At 31.9% G+C, this 14,987-nt stretch overlaps 2 protein-coding genes across 2 annotated transcripts in view; one reads left to right on the forward strand and one right to left on the reverse strand.

Moving 5' to 3' along the window:
• Positions 1–14,987, reverse strand: part of LOC106873452 (uncharacterized) — a 180,445-nt gene that overhangs the window by 121,254 nt on the left and 44,204 nt on the right. Inside the window, exons 12-18 of the mRNA XM_014920810.3 lie at positions 13,508–13,640; positions 12,339–12,409; positions 11,434–11,638; positions 9,833–9,988; positions 7,930–8,019; positions 6,749–6,873; positions 3,718–3,928 (exon numbers count right to left, since the gene is read on the reverse strand). Of these exons, the coding sequence (XP_014776296.2) occupies positions 3,718–3,928; positions 6,749–6,873; positions 7,930–8,019; positions 9,833–9,988; positions 11,434–11,638; positions 12,339–12,409; positions 13,508–13,640 (991 nt within the window). The remainder of the gene's footprint in view (positions 1–3,717; positions 3,929–6,748; positions 6,874–7,929; positions 8,020–9,832; positions 9,989–11,433; positions 11,639–12,338; positions 12,410–13,507; positions 13,641–14,987) is intronic.
• The window catches only part of LOC106873454 (uncharacterized), a 133,674-nt gene that overhangs the window by 56,769 nt on the left and 61,918 nt on the right, over positions 1–14,987 (forward strand). The gene's annotated exons all lie outside the window — the stretch shown is intronic.

A 14,987-nucleotide genomic window follows, 5' to 3' on the forward strand; every position in this document is an offset into this window, starting at 1 on the left:
AGATGCTTGTGTGTGTTTGTGAAAGTACATGTCTGTGTGTACACACACACACACACATGCATACAGATGCACCCACCCACACACTCACACGTACACATGCGCAAGCACACACAATTTCATGATGGGAGCCAGTGCTGCTGCAGAAAAGAATTTTAGTATGCTGTTATATATATATTTTTTAAATAGAGAGTTAAGCTGTGGACTTGAATTAATCTCATGACCTTTGGCTCTTATGCAACTTTTTTTGTACATGACATGCGTTTAAGTAGATAATTATATTCTGACCAAGACTAGCGTTGGTACTGCTGCACAATTTAAAATGAAGAATATTAAAAATAAAAATTTAAGAATATAAAAATTGCTTGCATCAGTACTATTTAAGAAGCGCAACAAAATATAAAGAAAAATCTTAATTTCCTTATTGAAATAATAATTGGGTTTTTTTTTTTGTTTTGGCTACAATAAGAACGAAGGAGGCAAGTTGGCAGAGTTGTTAGCAAACCAGACAAACTACTTAGCAGCGTTTCATCTGTCTTTGCGTTCTGAGTTCAAATTCTGCTGAGGTTGACTTTGCCTTTCAGCCTTTTGGAGTTGATAAAATAAGCATCATTTGAGCACTGGGGTCGATGTAATCGACTAGCCTCTTCCCACAAAATTTCAGGCCTTATGCCTATAGTAGAAAAGATTGCATTAAGGGAGAGAAGTCTGGGGTGTTTATAATGGTTATTGTTATACACACAGAGGCATCAGCACACAAACAATATATATATATATATATATCCATGAAACAAGCCTTAGGATTCCTGAACAAAAGTAGAAGAAATATCTTTTATAATTTCTCTAAATTTTTTTTTAATCCCAATTTTCATTTAGTTTCTGAACATATTTTATTTATTGAAAATTTAGATAATTTAATGATTATCTAAATTAATAAATATTTAACACTTATATATATGATACATCTTTAATACAAAACAACATTAAAATATAAATCCAAAAATGAAGAAAACACAGACATGAATGAAGAAAGAAAAGGAGGAAAAGAAAAAGAAATAAAAGAAATTTAAAACATCAGTTCAACACGAAGTACTTCAATTTGTCGCACACCACAAAGTTCAACTAAACAATTAGTCCCTAAACTAACAAAATATTTGAAATTGCACACTTATTAAAATATTTTTGAAAGAAAAAACATGATTAAAACTATCAACAGAACATTATTGTCAGAAGAAAGCATCTATGGAACTAAAAGTATCTTTCATTTTTTTCATTTTAATCAACCATTCTATGCTTTAAATAAGCTTTCTATGATTTAAAAAAATCTAAGAAAATTGTGTTAATTTGGATGGAAATTTTTATCTTTACAAATTATTTATAAAAAAAAACTAATTCAGATTATTCCTATGACTGTCTAGATTTGTTCTTATACCTCAAATTTCTGAAAATGGATTAAAGACCTTATTGTAACTTTTGTGTGATATAGATTGAATAGATCTATGTCATATCCTGTGTCCTTTGATATGTTCACTCCTAATTTATGTCTTAAGAACAAACCTCTCTACTTTATTTAAACAATCTCTCTAGTATATTTTCTCCAGTTTAACTCTAGGACATCTCATCCATTTTAATTACATGTCCAATGCAGTATTCTCTTGTGATATTGTATTGGTCTTTCCTCACATCATGAATTATTTCAGGGGAGAGAACTTTGCTAAACTAAAAAAAATTTTGTTTTATAAAATACTTTCAAAGTAATTTCATATTTATTCATTTACAATTTGTTGAATAAAATCTTGTCCGAAGAAAAAGAAAAGGTTATTTAAAAGTAAATTTGTGTTCAGATTTAATTATATTTCAGAAATAAGCAAAGCATCTGATTTCAGTGTATAAATGTTCTGGATGACTTGCTTATATGAACACATGATTAATCATAGTATAAAATGAAGTTTCCTGGTTCAAATTTAATTTGTTACTTTGCAAACATCCAGGAGTAAAACACTTGATATAAATATCAAAAGACTTACCTCTCTAAAAATGAAAAAAATTGTTTGAAAAATATTATAATCTTGCCTAATTTCAAATTAAAAAAAGAAATATGATTAAATAAAAGATAATTTTGTTTTTAGTTTTGCTCTGTTTTACTAAAAAAATTCAAGTGAAAATAATAATCTGCTGGACTATTCACAGCTTCTAGCCCCAGCCAGAGAATTAGCTATCAAAGTGAAACGAATTAGGATCAAAACAGATTTCAGAAGTTACATATAAAGTTGTATAGGTATTGTAGAATTACTTTATGTAGCTCACCAATACTTCTATTAGGTCACATTTCTGCTCCCACAACTGTTGGGGTGCGACAACACACAGACATTCTAAATGAGATCCTCAAAACAGCCAACTGATTGAACATCTATAGTTAGTTCACAGCAATTCTGATGGTGAGAATGATAAGGAAATATCTCTAACTGAAGACAAATAACTTTGTTCTTGAAAAAGTGCATTAGATTTTGGCAATGTTTAAAACATTTTCTAATACACATCATTGAAAGGTATAAGCATACATATATGTATGAGTGTTTGCATGTGTACAACACACACACACACGTTTATATATACACACACACATAGCCATCCATCCATCCATCCATCCATCCATCCATCCATCCATCCATCCATCCATCCATCCATCCATCCATCCATACATACATACATACATACCAGCTTACAAGTTCAGGTTTATACCTGTAATTATTGAGGCACTGGGATATGTAACACACTGCCTTAGTACCAGTCTTGAAAAATTAGGCTTTTCAAAACCCAAAAAAAGAAAGCTGATTCGAAGACTACAGATCCAAGCCATCACTGGAACTGTAATAATTTGTAAAACTTTCCAAAAGTTTATCATTTAAGTTTATCATGAACATATCTAGACATGCAGCTATATGCATGAGAATACATACATAAAACAAAGCATACAAATCTGCATGCATGCATGCATACATGCATACATACATACATACATACATACATACATACATGTATACACATGCATGCTGATGCACTCACATGTGCACAAACTAACAAACAAAAAGAACGCAGCTCCGATAATGGACATAATCAACAACTATTGAATAGGTTGCAAGAAGCAACAAACCTTTTAGAAAAAAAAATGAGTGGAAATCGAACTGGTGAGTGTGTCAATTAATAAGGCATTAAAACAGAATGACTCTCCACAGACACAACAATATATACATAAGTATGCATATAAATATGTGTGTGTGTGTGTGTGTGTGTGTGTGTGTGTGTGTGCGTGTGTGTGTGTGTGTGTGCGTGTGTGTGTGTGTGTGTGTGTGTGTGTGTGTGTAGTTCAAATTTATAGAAAAGCAAAAGACGAAGACAGGTGTAGGAACAACAAGCAAGTGTATTAGTTTGACGCACAGGAAACATGGAAAGGACTTTTATGTTTCAAGCCTACGCTCTTCAACAGAAAGGAATAAGAGGAAATAAACAGAGAGAGAAGGAAAAAAAATGTCATATGTAGATATATATATATATATATATATATATATATATATATATATATATATATATGTACGTATGTGTATGTGCATGTGTATATATATATATATATATATATATAATACACACACACTCACACACACACACACACACAAAGTCATAAACCAGATCCATCCATAAAAAATATATTCATTGACTTACCTGAAATGGTACTGAATCAAAAAAGATTGCCATAAACCAAGTAAGAGTTATAGTGGATAGTTCAATGTCAGTCCTTTCCAGGTGCTCTGCTAGATTAGGCAGCATACTTTTGACTAAGTCTTTCAGTATAAATTGATCTGCTTGTGCACCAATTAGGTTATTATCAAAGTAATGCTGAGGGAAGTAAAATTCTGTAATGGCAACCAGAGCCCTACATCAGCAACGAATAAAAGATAATTTGTTTTAGTATTAACAAAATTATGTTAGTAATGTTTAGTAGATAACAAAATTATGGGATAATCAGAAGAATATTTCGGCTTCACTGCATGTAAAGAAAATAGATTAGTTGGACAATTTTCACTTAATTAATGAATTCATTTCCTTGTCTTATTTTTAAGAAAATCATTTATTATTTATTTAATCTCAGTTACTTATTTATCTACTCATTAGGAAATTTAATTAATCATGGTTCCTGATTTATTCTGTAGATTACTTACAATTTTTCTTTCTTTTTTCTAAGATTATTCACAGATTTCATTATCTTTTACTGGTTTCAGTCATTAGACTGTGGCCATGCTGGAGTACTACCTTGAAGGGTTCAGTCAAACAAGTTGCCCCCAGTACTTACTTTTGAGTCTGGCACTTATTCTATTTGTTAAACTGCTAAACAAACCAACACTAGTTATCACAAGGTGGAGAGGTGGAGGGGTACAAACACAAAGACATACTGACATAGACAAATATATACATATACATGTATATATATATATATATGTGTGTGTATATATGTATACATATATATGTATATATATATATATTTATACACACACACATACACACAAACATATACACATATACACACAAACATACACACAAACACATACACACAAACATATACACACAAACATATACACACAAACATACACACACATATGCGCACACACACACACACACACACACACGTATATATAAAATCATCTGTCAATCACATGATAGAAGGTAGTTTTAGATTCTTTGGATTAATTTTCCAAAACTTAAAAAAATAAGGATAACTTTTATCTGATTTTGGACTTTAATTTTACTATTTCTTTCAATAGCAATAACACAGCTATGAAAAGAAAATCATATTCAATATATTCTTAATTAAATTTTGTAGTCACTATTTATAATCTCTTTTTCCCTTATAAAGAAACTTTTCACTTAAAGATACAAACACATCATACCCACTATGTCATTAGACAACAGCCTCTCTACAAGCTACAGTAATTCAAAATGATGGTACTTAGCTTTGCATCCAATACTGTTATAAAGATGAGAGATGAACTAATTGGTGCCAATTCTTTCAAACTTAGAATAGTGTCCGTTCTTGTCAAAGATGCAATGGAACACTTGTATCAAATATGACAGCACAAACCATGATTAATAATCCAATATCTTAACCACCAGATAAATTTGTCCTGACTCTTTTATTCGATATAATTATTATAATTATATGTTATTATAAGTGACATCATAAGAATTTTATTAACTTTTGACAGAATTTGAAATAATTCTTTTTTTTTTGGGAGCATTGGATCTCAAAGCAAGTAAAGCTACAAATAATAGAATGCCTTTGACTTTTTCTGTCCAAAATGCTATTATTTATAGCTTTATGTGCTTCAAGATTCACTGTTCCAAAAAAGAATTACTATTATACTTAATCATACTGGTTTCAAATTTTGGCACAAAGCTGGCAAGTTTGAGGCAAGTTACCAGTGTTCAGTTGGTACTTATTTTATTGACCTCAAAAGAATGAAATGGAAAGTTGACTGTGGTAGAATTTGAACTCAGAACATAATGGCAGACCAAATGCTGCTAAGCATTTTGCCCATCATGCTAATGATTGTGCCAGCCCACAGCCTTATTATAATTATTCATATCAACTAAAGTGGTGTATTGGCTGAATTGTTAGAGTATTGGATAGACTGTCTCAGAGTACTTGTTCCAATTCTCTGTTTTCTGAGTTCAAATCTCACTAAAGTCAACTCTACTTTTTGTTAATAATAAAGTACCAATACAGGTTGGTGGACTGGTAGAACTGTCAAAGCATCAGATGAGATGCCTTGCAGTATTTGTCTTGGCCCTTTGTATTCTGATTGCAACACCTATGATAACATTGGTGCCAAGCTGTATCAACCCTAATGTGGTGGCCTTCCCTTTAGACAACATTGATGGCATGATGAGAAGGGACTTGAATAGATGGGCAACTGCTAGTCTTCCACATAAAATAAAAATCATGTAGAAAAGTGGTCAGCTCTGATTGATTGCAATTTCTTGAGATGGGCTCGTTATTCCTTCATGTATATCTTACACACATTAATGTCTTTATTGAGATATAGACTATTTGACTATACACAAGCATCTTTATATCTAGTTCTTCATTCATATAATTAGTGTAAGAAGAGTAAATATTCTAAAAGCATCTATCATCATTATTTTTTAACATCCAATTTTCTATGCTTGCATAGGTCAAACAGAATTTGTTGAGGCAGATTTTCTATGATTGAATGCCCTTCCTGTAACCAACCCTCCTCTGTTTCCAAATAAGGTAATATTTTCCCTTGGTTAGACATGCTTCCCACAGAAGACTGGAAATGAACAGCTTCATTTGTATGACAATGATTCTCATTAACGACCATTCATCACATGATGTCTAGACAAAGGTACACATACAATGGGCTTCTTTCAGTTTCTGTCTACTAAATTCACTCACAAGGCTTTGATTGGCCTTTGATTGGCATAGTGGGACTGAACCCAAGATCACATGGTTGGGAAGCAAGCTTTTCAACCACACAGCCACACCTGCACTTATGCTATGCCTACACCTATTGGGCCATACCTGTATGTATACATACCTGTACCTATCCTTCTTAATATCAATTTACACCCACTTAGAGGGAAATGTATACAATGTCTAATTATACATTTTAGATTTTATTTATAATTATAGATAAAGAGGATACAAACAAAAACAAAAAAATCAAACTCTTACCAGAATGTATCATGTGCATTCATAAACAAAAGACACATTGCTGCAAAGAAGTTCATACCCTGGCAGTAACCAATGCAGGGATTGTGAACACAATATGCCAAAAGTATGTCTTGAAGGTCCATCACCTGAAAAATATCTTCTTATTAAAGTTCTGCTTCATAATTTGTAGTTCATGTTTAATAACAACAAAAAAAAAAAAGGAAAAAAAACCCTAAATTTTTTCTTGCTAAACTTAGAACTGAACTAAAATATATATATATATAAAAACTTTCTAGTAAATGGAATTTTAAGAAATCAAAATCAAGAGTGATCTTATAACTTGTAAATAAAAAGAAACTCCATTTTTTCCTCAGTGTCAGTTGCACATTGCTCCTCATCCAATACATCTTTAATAATGAATGTATCTGTCGAGACATGATGAAAATGTTTTGCCTCAAGAAATATGTTTCATTTTCTTCACACTTGTTTGTGTCTATGTGCAACTAGTTAAGAACTTAAGAGGATCAATGCAGTGTAGATATAAATATCAAAAGACTTTTCTCTCTAATGATGAAATAAATCATCTGAAAAATATAATTTTGTCTAATTTCAAATTAAAAAAATATGATTAGAAAATAAATTTACTGTTTTACTAAAATAATTCAAGTAAAAATTATAGTTGAATGGATTTTTGACTATTCATAGCTTTTAGCACCAGTCAAAGAATCAACTCACAAATTGAAGGAATTAGTTGTGAAGATCAAAAAGATTTCAGAAATGACTTTTAATCTTTTAGTATTCAGATTACTCTGTCAAATGTAGCACTTATTTAGTTGCATTGTCTTGAATTAATCATACATTATCTTGAAGGTTTGAAATTTCAAGGTGATATGGATATTTATTTTTACAATATCGTTATATGGGAGGTGTGAAAGGCTGGATCTGGCTGATTTGACTAAACAGGTAGAATATGTTGCTTAGTTATAGCTAGTTTAAATTCAAAAGGGTTAAAGTCTTATAAAGATTGTACATGATGGCTGTAATTACAAGGTTTATGTTGAAATAAAGAAGACTTATTCTGGTTGTTAACTTTGGCACATTTTCTTCCTTATACTTATGATGTTGGAATATAGAGTAATGCAATATTTATCTAAAAAACAAAGTAAATGAAATGACAACAAAATATTGAAAATTTGGCTCACCCCTTTACTCTCAGCTGATGAAAACTTAACATTATTTGGCATCGTTCGTAAGAGATCAACAAAGATTTGTCGTCGATATTTAGCAGCCGACTGTAAATATGAAGCAAATGGAATTTTATACTTCTAGAACTTCTAAAATAGATAAATTGTAGAAGGAGTGATACAAACAAAAATTATCCCAATGTATATTTTACAATTTAATCTTAACATTATTTCCTGTTAGGCTGAACTAGTTTTTTTTTTCTGGCAAGAAGAACAATATGTTATCTATGGATTTAAATTATATTGATTTAACCTATAAAAATTATGAAATGGTAAAATCAAGGCGTTGTTGTAACAAGTTTGGTTTCAAATTTTTGGGAAATGTGTAAATCGATTACATCAGCCCCAATGCTCAACTAGTACTTATTTTATGGACCCCAAAAGCCCAGCAATGTAATGGTACAGGATAAGTTGATTACATTACCCCAGTGTTTAACTGGTCACTTTATCAACCCTGAAAGGATGAAAGGCAAAGTTGATCTCAGTAGAATTTGGACTCAGAAAATAAAAATGAGCAGAATGTCGTTAAGCATTTTGCCCAGTATGCTAATGGTTCTGTCAGCTCACTGCCTTATTGTCATGAAAATATTGTAAATTAAGGAACCCTATTCTGGTATAATCAATAAATTGGTGACAGAGGAATAGTTTATCAAGCACTTGGCAGTAAGTTACAAACTTCATTTGTTGCTCTAGTTTATAGTTTGATGGGTGAGTGGAGGGGATCTTATCATTATCCATGGACCTTTTTTTTATATGTTAGATGGTGGGAAATGGTTCCTTATGATACTCTTTTAGGCTGCAGTTGGCATGATGATCATGTGAAAGTACTGAAGTTACTATTTTGTAAGAAATGATTGCAGCTTAGTAATTGGGAAGGAAAGTTTGACTATAGCATTCCAGTCTGGAGTTTAGAGTATAAAAAAGAATATTGAGAGAGGGAGAGAGAGAGAGAGAGAGAGAGAGAGAGAGAGAGAGGGGGGGGGGGGGCAGTAGCTAGGGTTGCCTAACATGCTAATACATTTTCTTCAATGTAGTTTAACACTTCATTGAATTATGCAATGGTAATATTGTCAATTCATTAACATTTAATTAAGTAGCCAATGGTTTGATTAACTGTTCAGTCAATCCATCAGTTAGCTAAGTTTGTTAAAGTCTTTTTGTCACTATTTATTACCTCATCAATGACATGGTCTCTCTACTTCAAATCTGCTTCAGGTCTGTAGTGAATGGCAGTAAAAGAACTTTGATAAACCTAGCCAATTGATTGACTGATTGACCAAATGACTTATCAAACAACCAGTTAATTTATTAATTGGTTAAATGGTAACGAATTGACTAATAAGAAAAAAAGAAGTGAAATAGAGCCAGTGTGTGTGCTTATTATTGGCATAATGACCCTTCTGAAATACAAAAAAATCTGTTTCAATATGTGGGTTCACATCAAGAATCTTGTAAACCAAATGCAAAAACAAAGTTAATTATTATATAAATTACAAATTCCCATAAGACCACTAGCTCCAGAAATCCTGTTATTTATTCTTCAACAAGTTAAATTCCACATTTATTTAGAGACTTCTGATTTTCAATTCATCTCAAAAACTGTGGCAATATCAATGTATAAGAATGCAATGTATTGTTCAAATTAAAACATGTCTCTTGTTTATATTTTCTAACTAATGAAAGTTTTAAATTTGCAGCTCTTGTCCAGATAACTATTCAAATAGAAACAAATGAAATAATTAATTTTTGAGTTGTTCGTTCATTTATGAAGTTCTAATATTACAGAATTCATGATGACTGAAAATAACCACAAAAGCATTTATAAAATACAGTTTATATCAACAAGAAAAAACAGTTGTACCTGACAATCAATTTGAATATTACATAGATTACTAAAATAATGAAGTCCTTTGTCAGACATCATATTTTCTAACTTTAGTTTAATAAAATAACTCCAAAGCTTTCCACGGAACTGGTCAGGAATCCCTTTGCGACCAAGTAATTTCAGTTCCTTTTTCTGGAATATAAATAAATAAAAAATAAACAAATAAATAAATGGAATTTTTTGGATGGCAGTATAAAATTATAATATAATTAGAATAGAAGTATATTGTACAGGATCTAAACAGAATAATTCTAAGTTAATTCGTTTGGAAAGAAGATCAAATTAAAAAAGTTCAAACACCTTTCTTTTAAATAAATCTGACAAACTAAAACATTTAAAAGTCATAATTAACATCCTCTCGAGATTGAGGCTTTGAGCTATCTTTTATGGTATGGTAGAAATTAAATTGACAATACATACATTCATTATAAATTGTTTGTCTCAAAAAAATATCAGCCCAGCTTTGTTCAGTACTATTTTGAAAAGCATCAAACAAAAGATTTTGATACATTCTACAGGCATCTTGATAAATTCTTTGAAACAAACTTAGTCAAACTTCAAACACCAGTATGTCTGTCTATTAACAAACCATCTTTTCTGAATGAACCACAATGAACATAGAGTCTTCAGCCAAATAAAGTTAAACATAGCTAATAATGATCTCTTTTGATTTCTCTTGAGACAGACAGACAAAGAGAAAGATGGAGAGAGAGAGAGAGAGAGAGAGAGAGAGAGAGAGAGAGAGAGAGTGGGATATCATTAAGATAAATTCTAGCAACTGAGCAATGTCCATAACCAATTAGGTCAGTGGAGTGAGGTATCATCAAAGACATTGTCTTCATCTTCATGCTATGATTCAAATAGTTTCCTGTTACCCTTCTTTAGATCTTGTGGATGTTTAAGTTCAACCCTGCAGAGTAAGAAATCATTTGTCTGTTACACAGTGAACTTGTCAACGGTGGTAAATTGTACTTCCTATGATAGAAAGACTGATTTATTCAGTATTAAATGTCTTTGCTTTGATAGCAGTATAGTACATAGATAAATAGCTGATGATCCATTAGTTAGAAAACTAGAGCTCTGTTAACTTGTCAAGCAAAGACTCTGACTGCTTTACCGGTACTGATTTAATTAACCTTCAGGTAATAACAGGTAAATATGTCTGTGTTACAAAATTAGCTTTGTGAGGTGAAATACAATAAAATATCTAGATCACTTATTTATTGTTTTTACCAGTTTCAGTGTCCCATTTGGTATAACAAGTCTGCAAAATAGATGATCATGAGTTAAAGTTTTTTTGAATTGACTGGACTATTTTAAAGTTTGTTCAGACAAATGAGGTACCCTATCTTTTTCAGAATCCTTTCTATGTCATATAACACCTGTGGCTGATGTAGAGGCTTCAATTTCCAACTGATTCTATTAGTTTTAAAGTTCCATTTTCCCAATGATAAGCAATGAAGTAAACTTTTAGAGAGGCGGTTTTTGAATGAGGCAAATAGAAAAGGGTTCTTTTGTACAAGATTTAGCATGTTTAATTAAAAAATATATATTTATGAGTTAAATTATGACAGTACCTTTTTCTTATTTTTCCACCATTCAGTTGGAGTATTTAGGTTTTTAGTGAAAATTTTCCATTGTATTTGGTTGCAGTCATAGTTTTCTAGTTGTTTGCTGTAGTGTAGAGAGAGCTGCTGGCATGTATAGTGTATGGCCATATCTGAAGTACTATGTACATGTTTAAAGCCATAACTGTCGACATGAACCTGTTTAGATATCAGCCTAGGGAAAAGATATCAAATGGTTATAAAATAATTAACAAAATTTATTTAATGGAATAAAATTAGCTTGCTAAAACTAAATTTATCTATTTTAGAAAATAAGGCTCTGTGAAAAGTATGTATGGTATGTGGTATTTATTTTTCCTTGATTTTTGGTGAAGTTGTCATTGTCATGCATCTTATGCTTTTGCAGTGTGTTGATGACACTGCAATGAAAATTTTCTTGATTAAGTGTGAGTTCACCCATCAGATAAAGCTATAACATTACTTTGACATTCTTATAGTGATTTCTTGGAACAGTTTGCCATTGCCTTCTCCAACTGGATGGCGTTGCCCCACAAGGAGTTCAACTGCTCTTCAGCTGGTCTTGATTTTAGTCCTGCTAGGTGTCTAAACACCCTCCTCACAAGAGTAGTAAGCTACACAAATGGGGCCCTCGACCATGGAACAGGTAGTACTGGTTTACATGGTAACAGTAGCAGGTCTTGTCAGCCTGTGATGAGATCCCTGACTGGTGAAGTAAGAGTGCTATATACTCACTGATATACTGAGGAGGTAGTTTAACTTCCTTCAACAAAAACCATAACCTTTTAAAAAATGGAACTAAAAATAGTGTCTTTTTCATATGTATCTACAATTTCATGTCTAAGAAATCAATAAAAATATATAAAATGTTATAAAAGAAATAAAAAATAATTTACCTCTCATATACTGGTAAACTGGGATTTGTTTGTCTTGCTTCTTCAAGCAGTTTGCAAACTTTTTCTTTATACTAAAAAAGTTTATACAGGAATATATATATATAAATATATATAAATATTTGACTATTATACTTAGATTTGGACAAATATTTAAAATTATAAAATAAAATGAAACAAATGGAAAAAATGATGTTTATTATAGGATCAGGCCTCACTGCAAATGCCTTTGTTAGTTTATTATGAGCACTTATTTTATTATGTACACAAGAATGAAAGGTAAATTAGCATCAATAAGTTTCAAAATTTGAAATCTAATTTACCCTTTAGCATTTAAACTGGCCATATTTGGTCTAAATATTCTATCTAGTTTATGTTCAAGATCTGGTCTCTCACACTTATCCTACAATATTATTCTAAAAATATGCAATCACATCATCAAAATCTTAAAGCTACAAGAGAATGTATGGTTAATTCAAAACAATATGAATAAATAAGCATTACATTTGACAGAGAAATATGAATGTTAAAGGGTTAAAACCCTAATTTCAATAACACTTTATAATTATATTTACAATCAATGGGTTCTCTATATATTACTGACACAACTACGACAACAACATTTGCTGCCTCCATCTACTGATATTAAGCTCTCCTACCACATCACTGTATGTTACTTTTTCAGCTTCGTATTCAATCGTTACTCAGTCCTTCTTCCTCAGAGTTATTTCACTATCCAGAGACAGATCCAAATGTCTCAACAGTTTCAAACATTAAAATAAGCTTTTCTGACTTGCAAATAATTTTCTTCAGTGATCTTGCATTTTCTTAGATTCAACCACAATTTATAGATTTAATAAATATTCAAACTGTTAACATTGTTTTTTCTTCACAGCTTCATTCATACACAACTCTCTTGTTTGGTATCTGATAAGGAATGATGTTATTTTATTCACATGTGAGGATGCAAAACAAAAATTAACTTTTCTAACCTTATCCAGGTATTTTCTTTCCTAGCAGTTCAGGAAAGAGTAAAAAGTTATGGACATTGCTTCTTCAGATTTATGAATGAAAAGTTAAAAAAGCCTTTGAACTCATTTCATGCTAACATTTACAGTTGTTTATAACAATTCAAAACAAATATTAACAGTAACTAAAACAAAAATTCTTACATAGGTCTGATTAGTAGAGATAAACTGTGATTCATCAATATTTTCACTTCGAGGAAACTTTATGCATGACTGGATCAAATGGCAGAATTCCCTTTTACATGAATAAATTTCTGATTCTAGGATTTTTATTTCACTAAAATGTCAATAAGAAACACATCCATCAGTTTAAATATATTTACTGCATAAAAAACAAGTTTATCTTTTATCTTTTACTTGCTTCAGTCATTGGACTATGGCCATGCTGGGGTACCACTTTGTAGAGTTTTAGTTGAACAAGTTGACCCCAGGATTTAGATTCTTTTTTAAAGTCAGGGACTTATGTTGTTGGTCATTTTTGTTGGATTGCTGAGTTGTGGAGATGTAATGTGTATGTCTCTCACCACCATCACTACTATTACAACTTTACAATACCAGTTGTAAAGTGGTGGTGGTGAGAGGCATGCACAGGCATAAAAACTCATATACACACACACACACATATATACAACAAACTTCCACAGAGTTTCTCTCTGCCAAATTCATTCACATGCCATATAAAATGCACTGGTGTTGGTACCACAAAAAAATGCAGCCATGCTGGGGGCATGCCCAAAGCACCCAGCATACTCTGTAAGGTGGTTGGTGTTAGGAAGGGCGTCCAGCAGTAGAGACCATGCCAAAACAAACAACTGGAGCCTAGACAGTTCTTTGGCTAGCCAACTCCTGTCAAACCATCCAAATTATGCCAGCATGGAAAATGGACATTAAACAGTGATGATGAAGACATTTACTTAAGGTGCCATGGAGTAGGACTGAACCTGAAATCACATGGTTGCAAAACAAGCTTCTGAACTCACACAACCAATCTTGTGCCTATGTCTCCTGGTAAAGTTTTGTAAAGTTTTAGACACTTGTTATTTTACATTTCTAAATTTTGAAGATTAGAAATTTACCCCAACATATCAGTGGCAAACTTTGTGAACTAAGGATAAACTTGCGGATAAACAGTGATATTCACTAATGATAAACAATGATAAACTTTATGAACTAAAGCCTGTAGGAATTGATTGAGGATTAAGAATTTTTTTTATTGTTATTATAAATGTGACTTAAAAATCCAAATTATGAGGAGACTATGGTGGTTTTGTCACATGTTGCAGCACCCCCATGATGAACTTCTTTGGAAAGCAATAACACCAGAACCTCTCCTGGGTTGGCGTAAGTGGAGATGTGGTCAGCTGAAGACATGGATCATGACAGTCAAAGCAGATATGGAACTTGTTTTTGGCCCTTGAGTCTTCGGTGTTCATCACTGGAACTGGGAATGTCTTCAACACGCTGCAGAATTGGCTACCAACAGACGTGCATGGACCACTTTGACCCGTGATGTTGTGACCTCAATAGGAGCTGGCTTAACCCCTATCCCCACCCTGGGTTAAATCTGTTACAAGGCAAGAAGGAGAGAAGATATTAGTATTTTCTTTTATTGATTTCTTGTCAT

The sequence above is a fragment of the Octopus bimaculoides genome, chromosome 2 (assembly GCF_046866305.1).
Source record: "Octopus bimaculoides isolate indiv1 chromosome 2, ASM4686630v1, whole genome shotgun sequence".
NCBI classification, from domain to species: domain Eukaryota; kingdom Metazoa; phylum Mollusca; class Cephalopoda; order Octopoda; family Octopodidae; genus Octopus; species Octopus bimaculoides.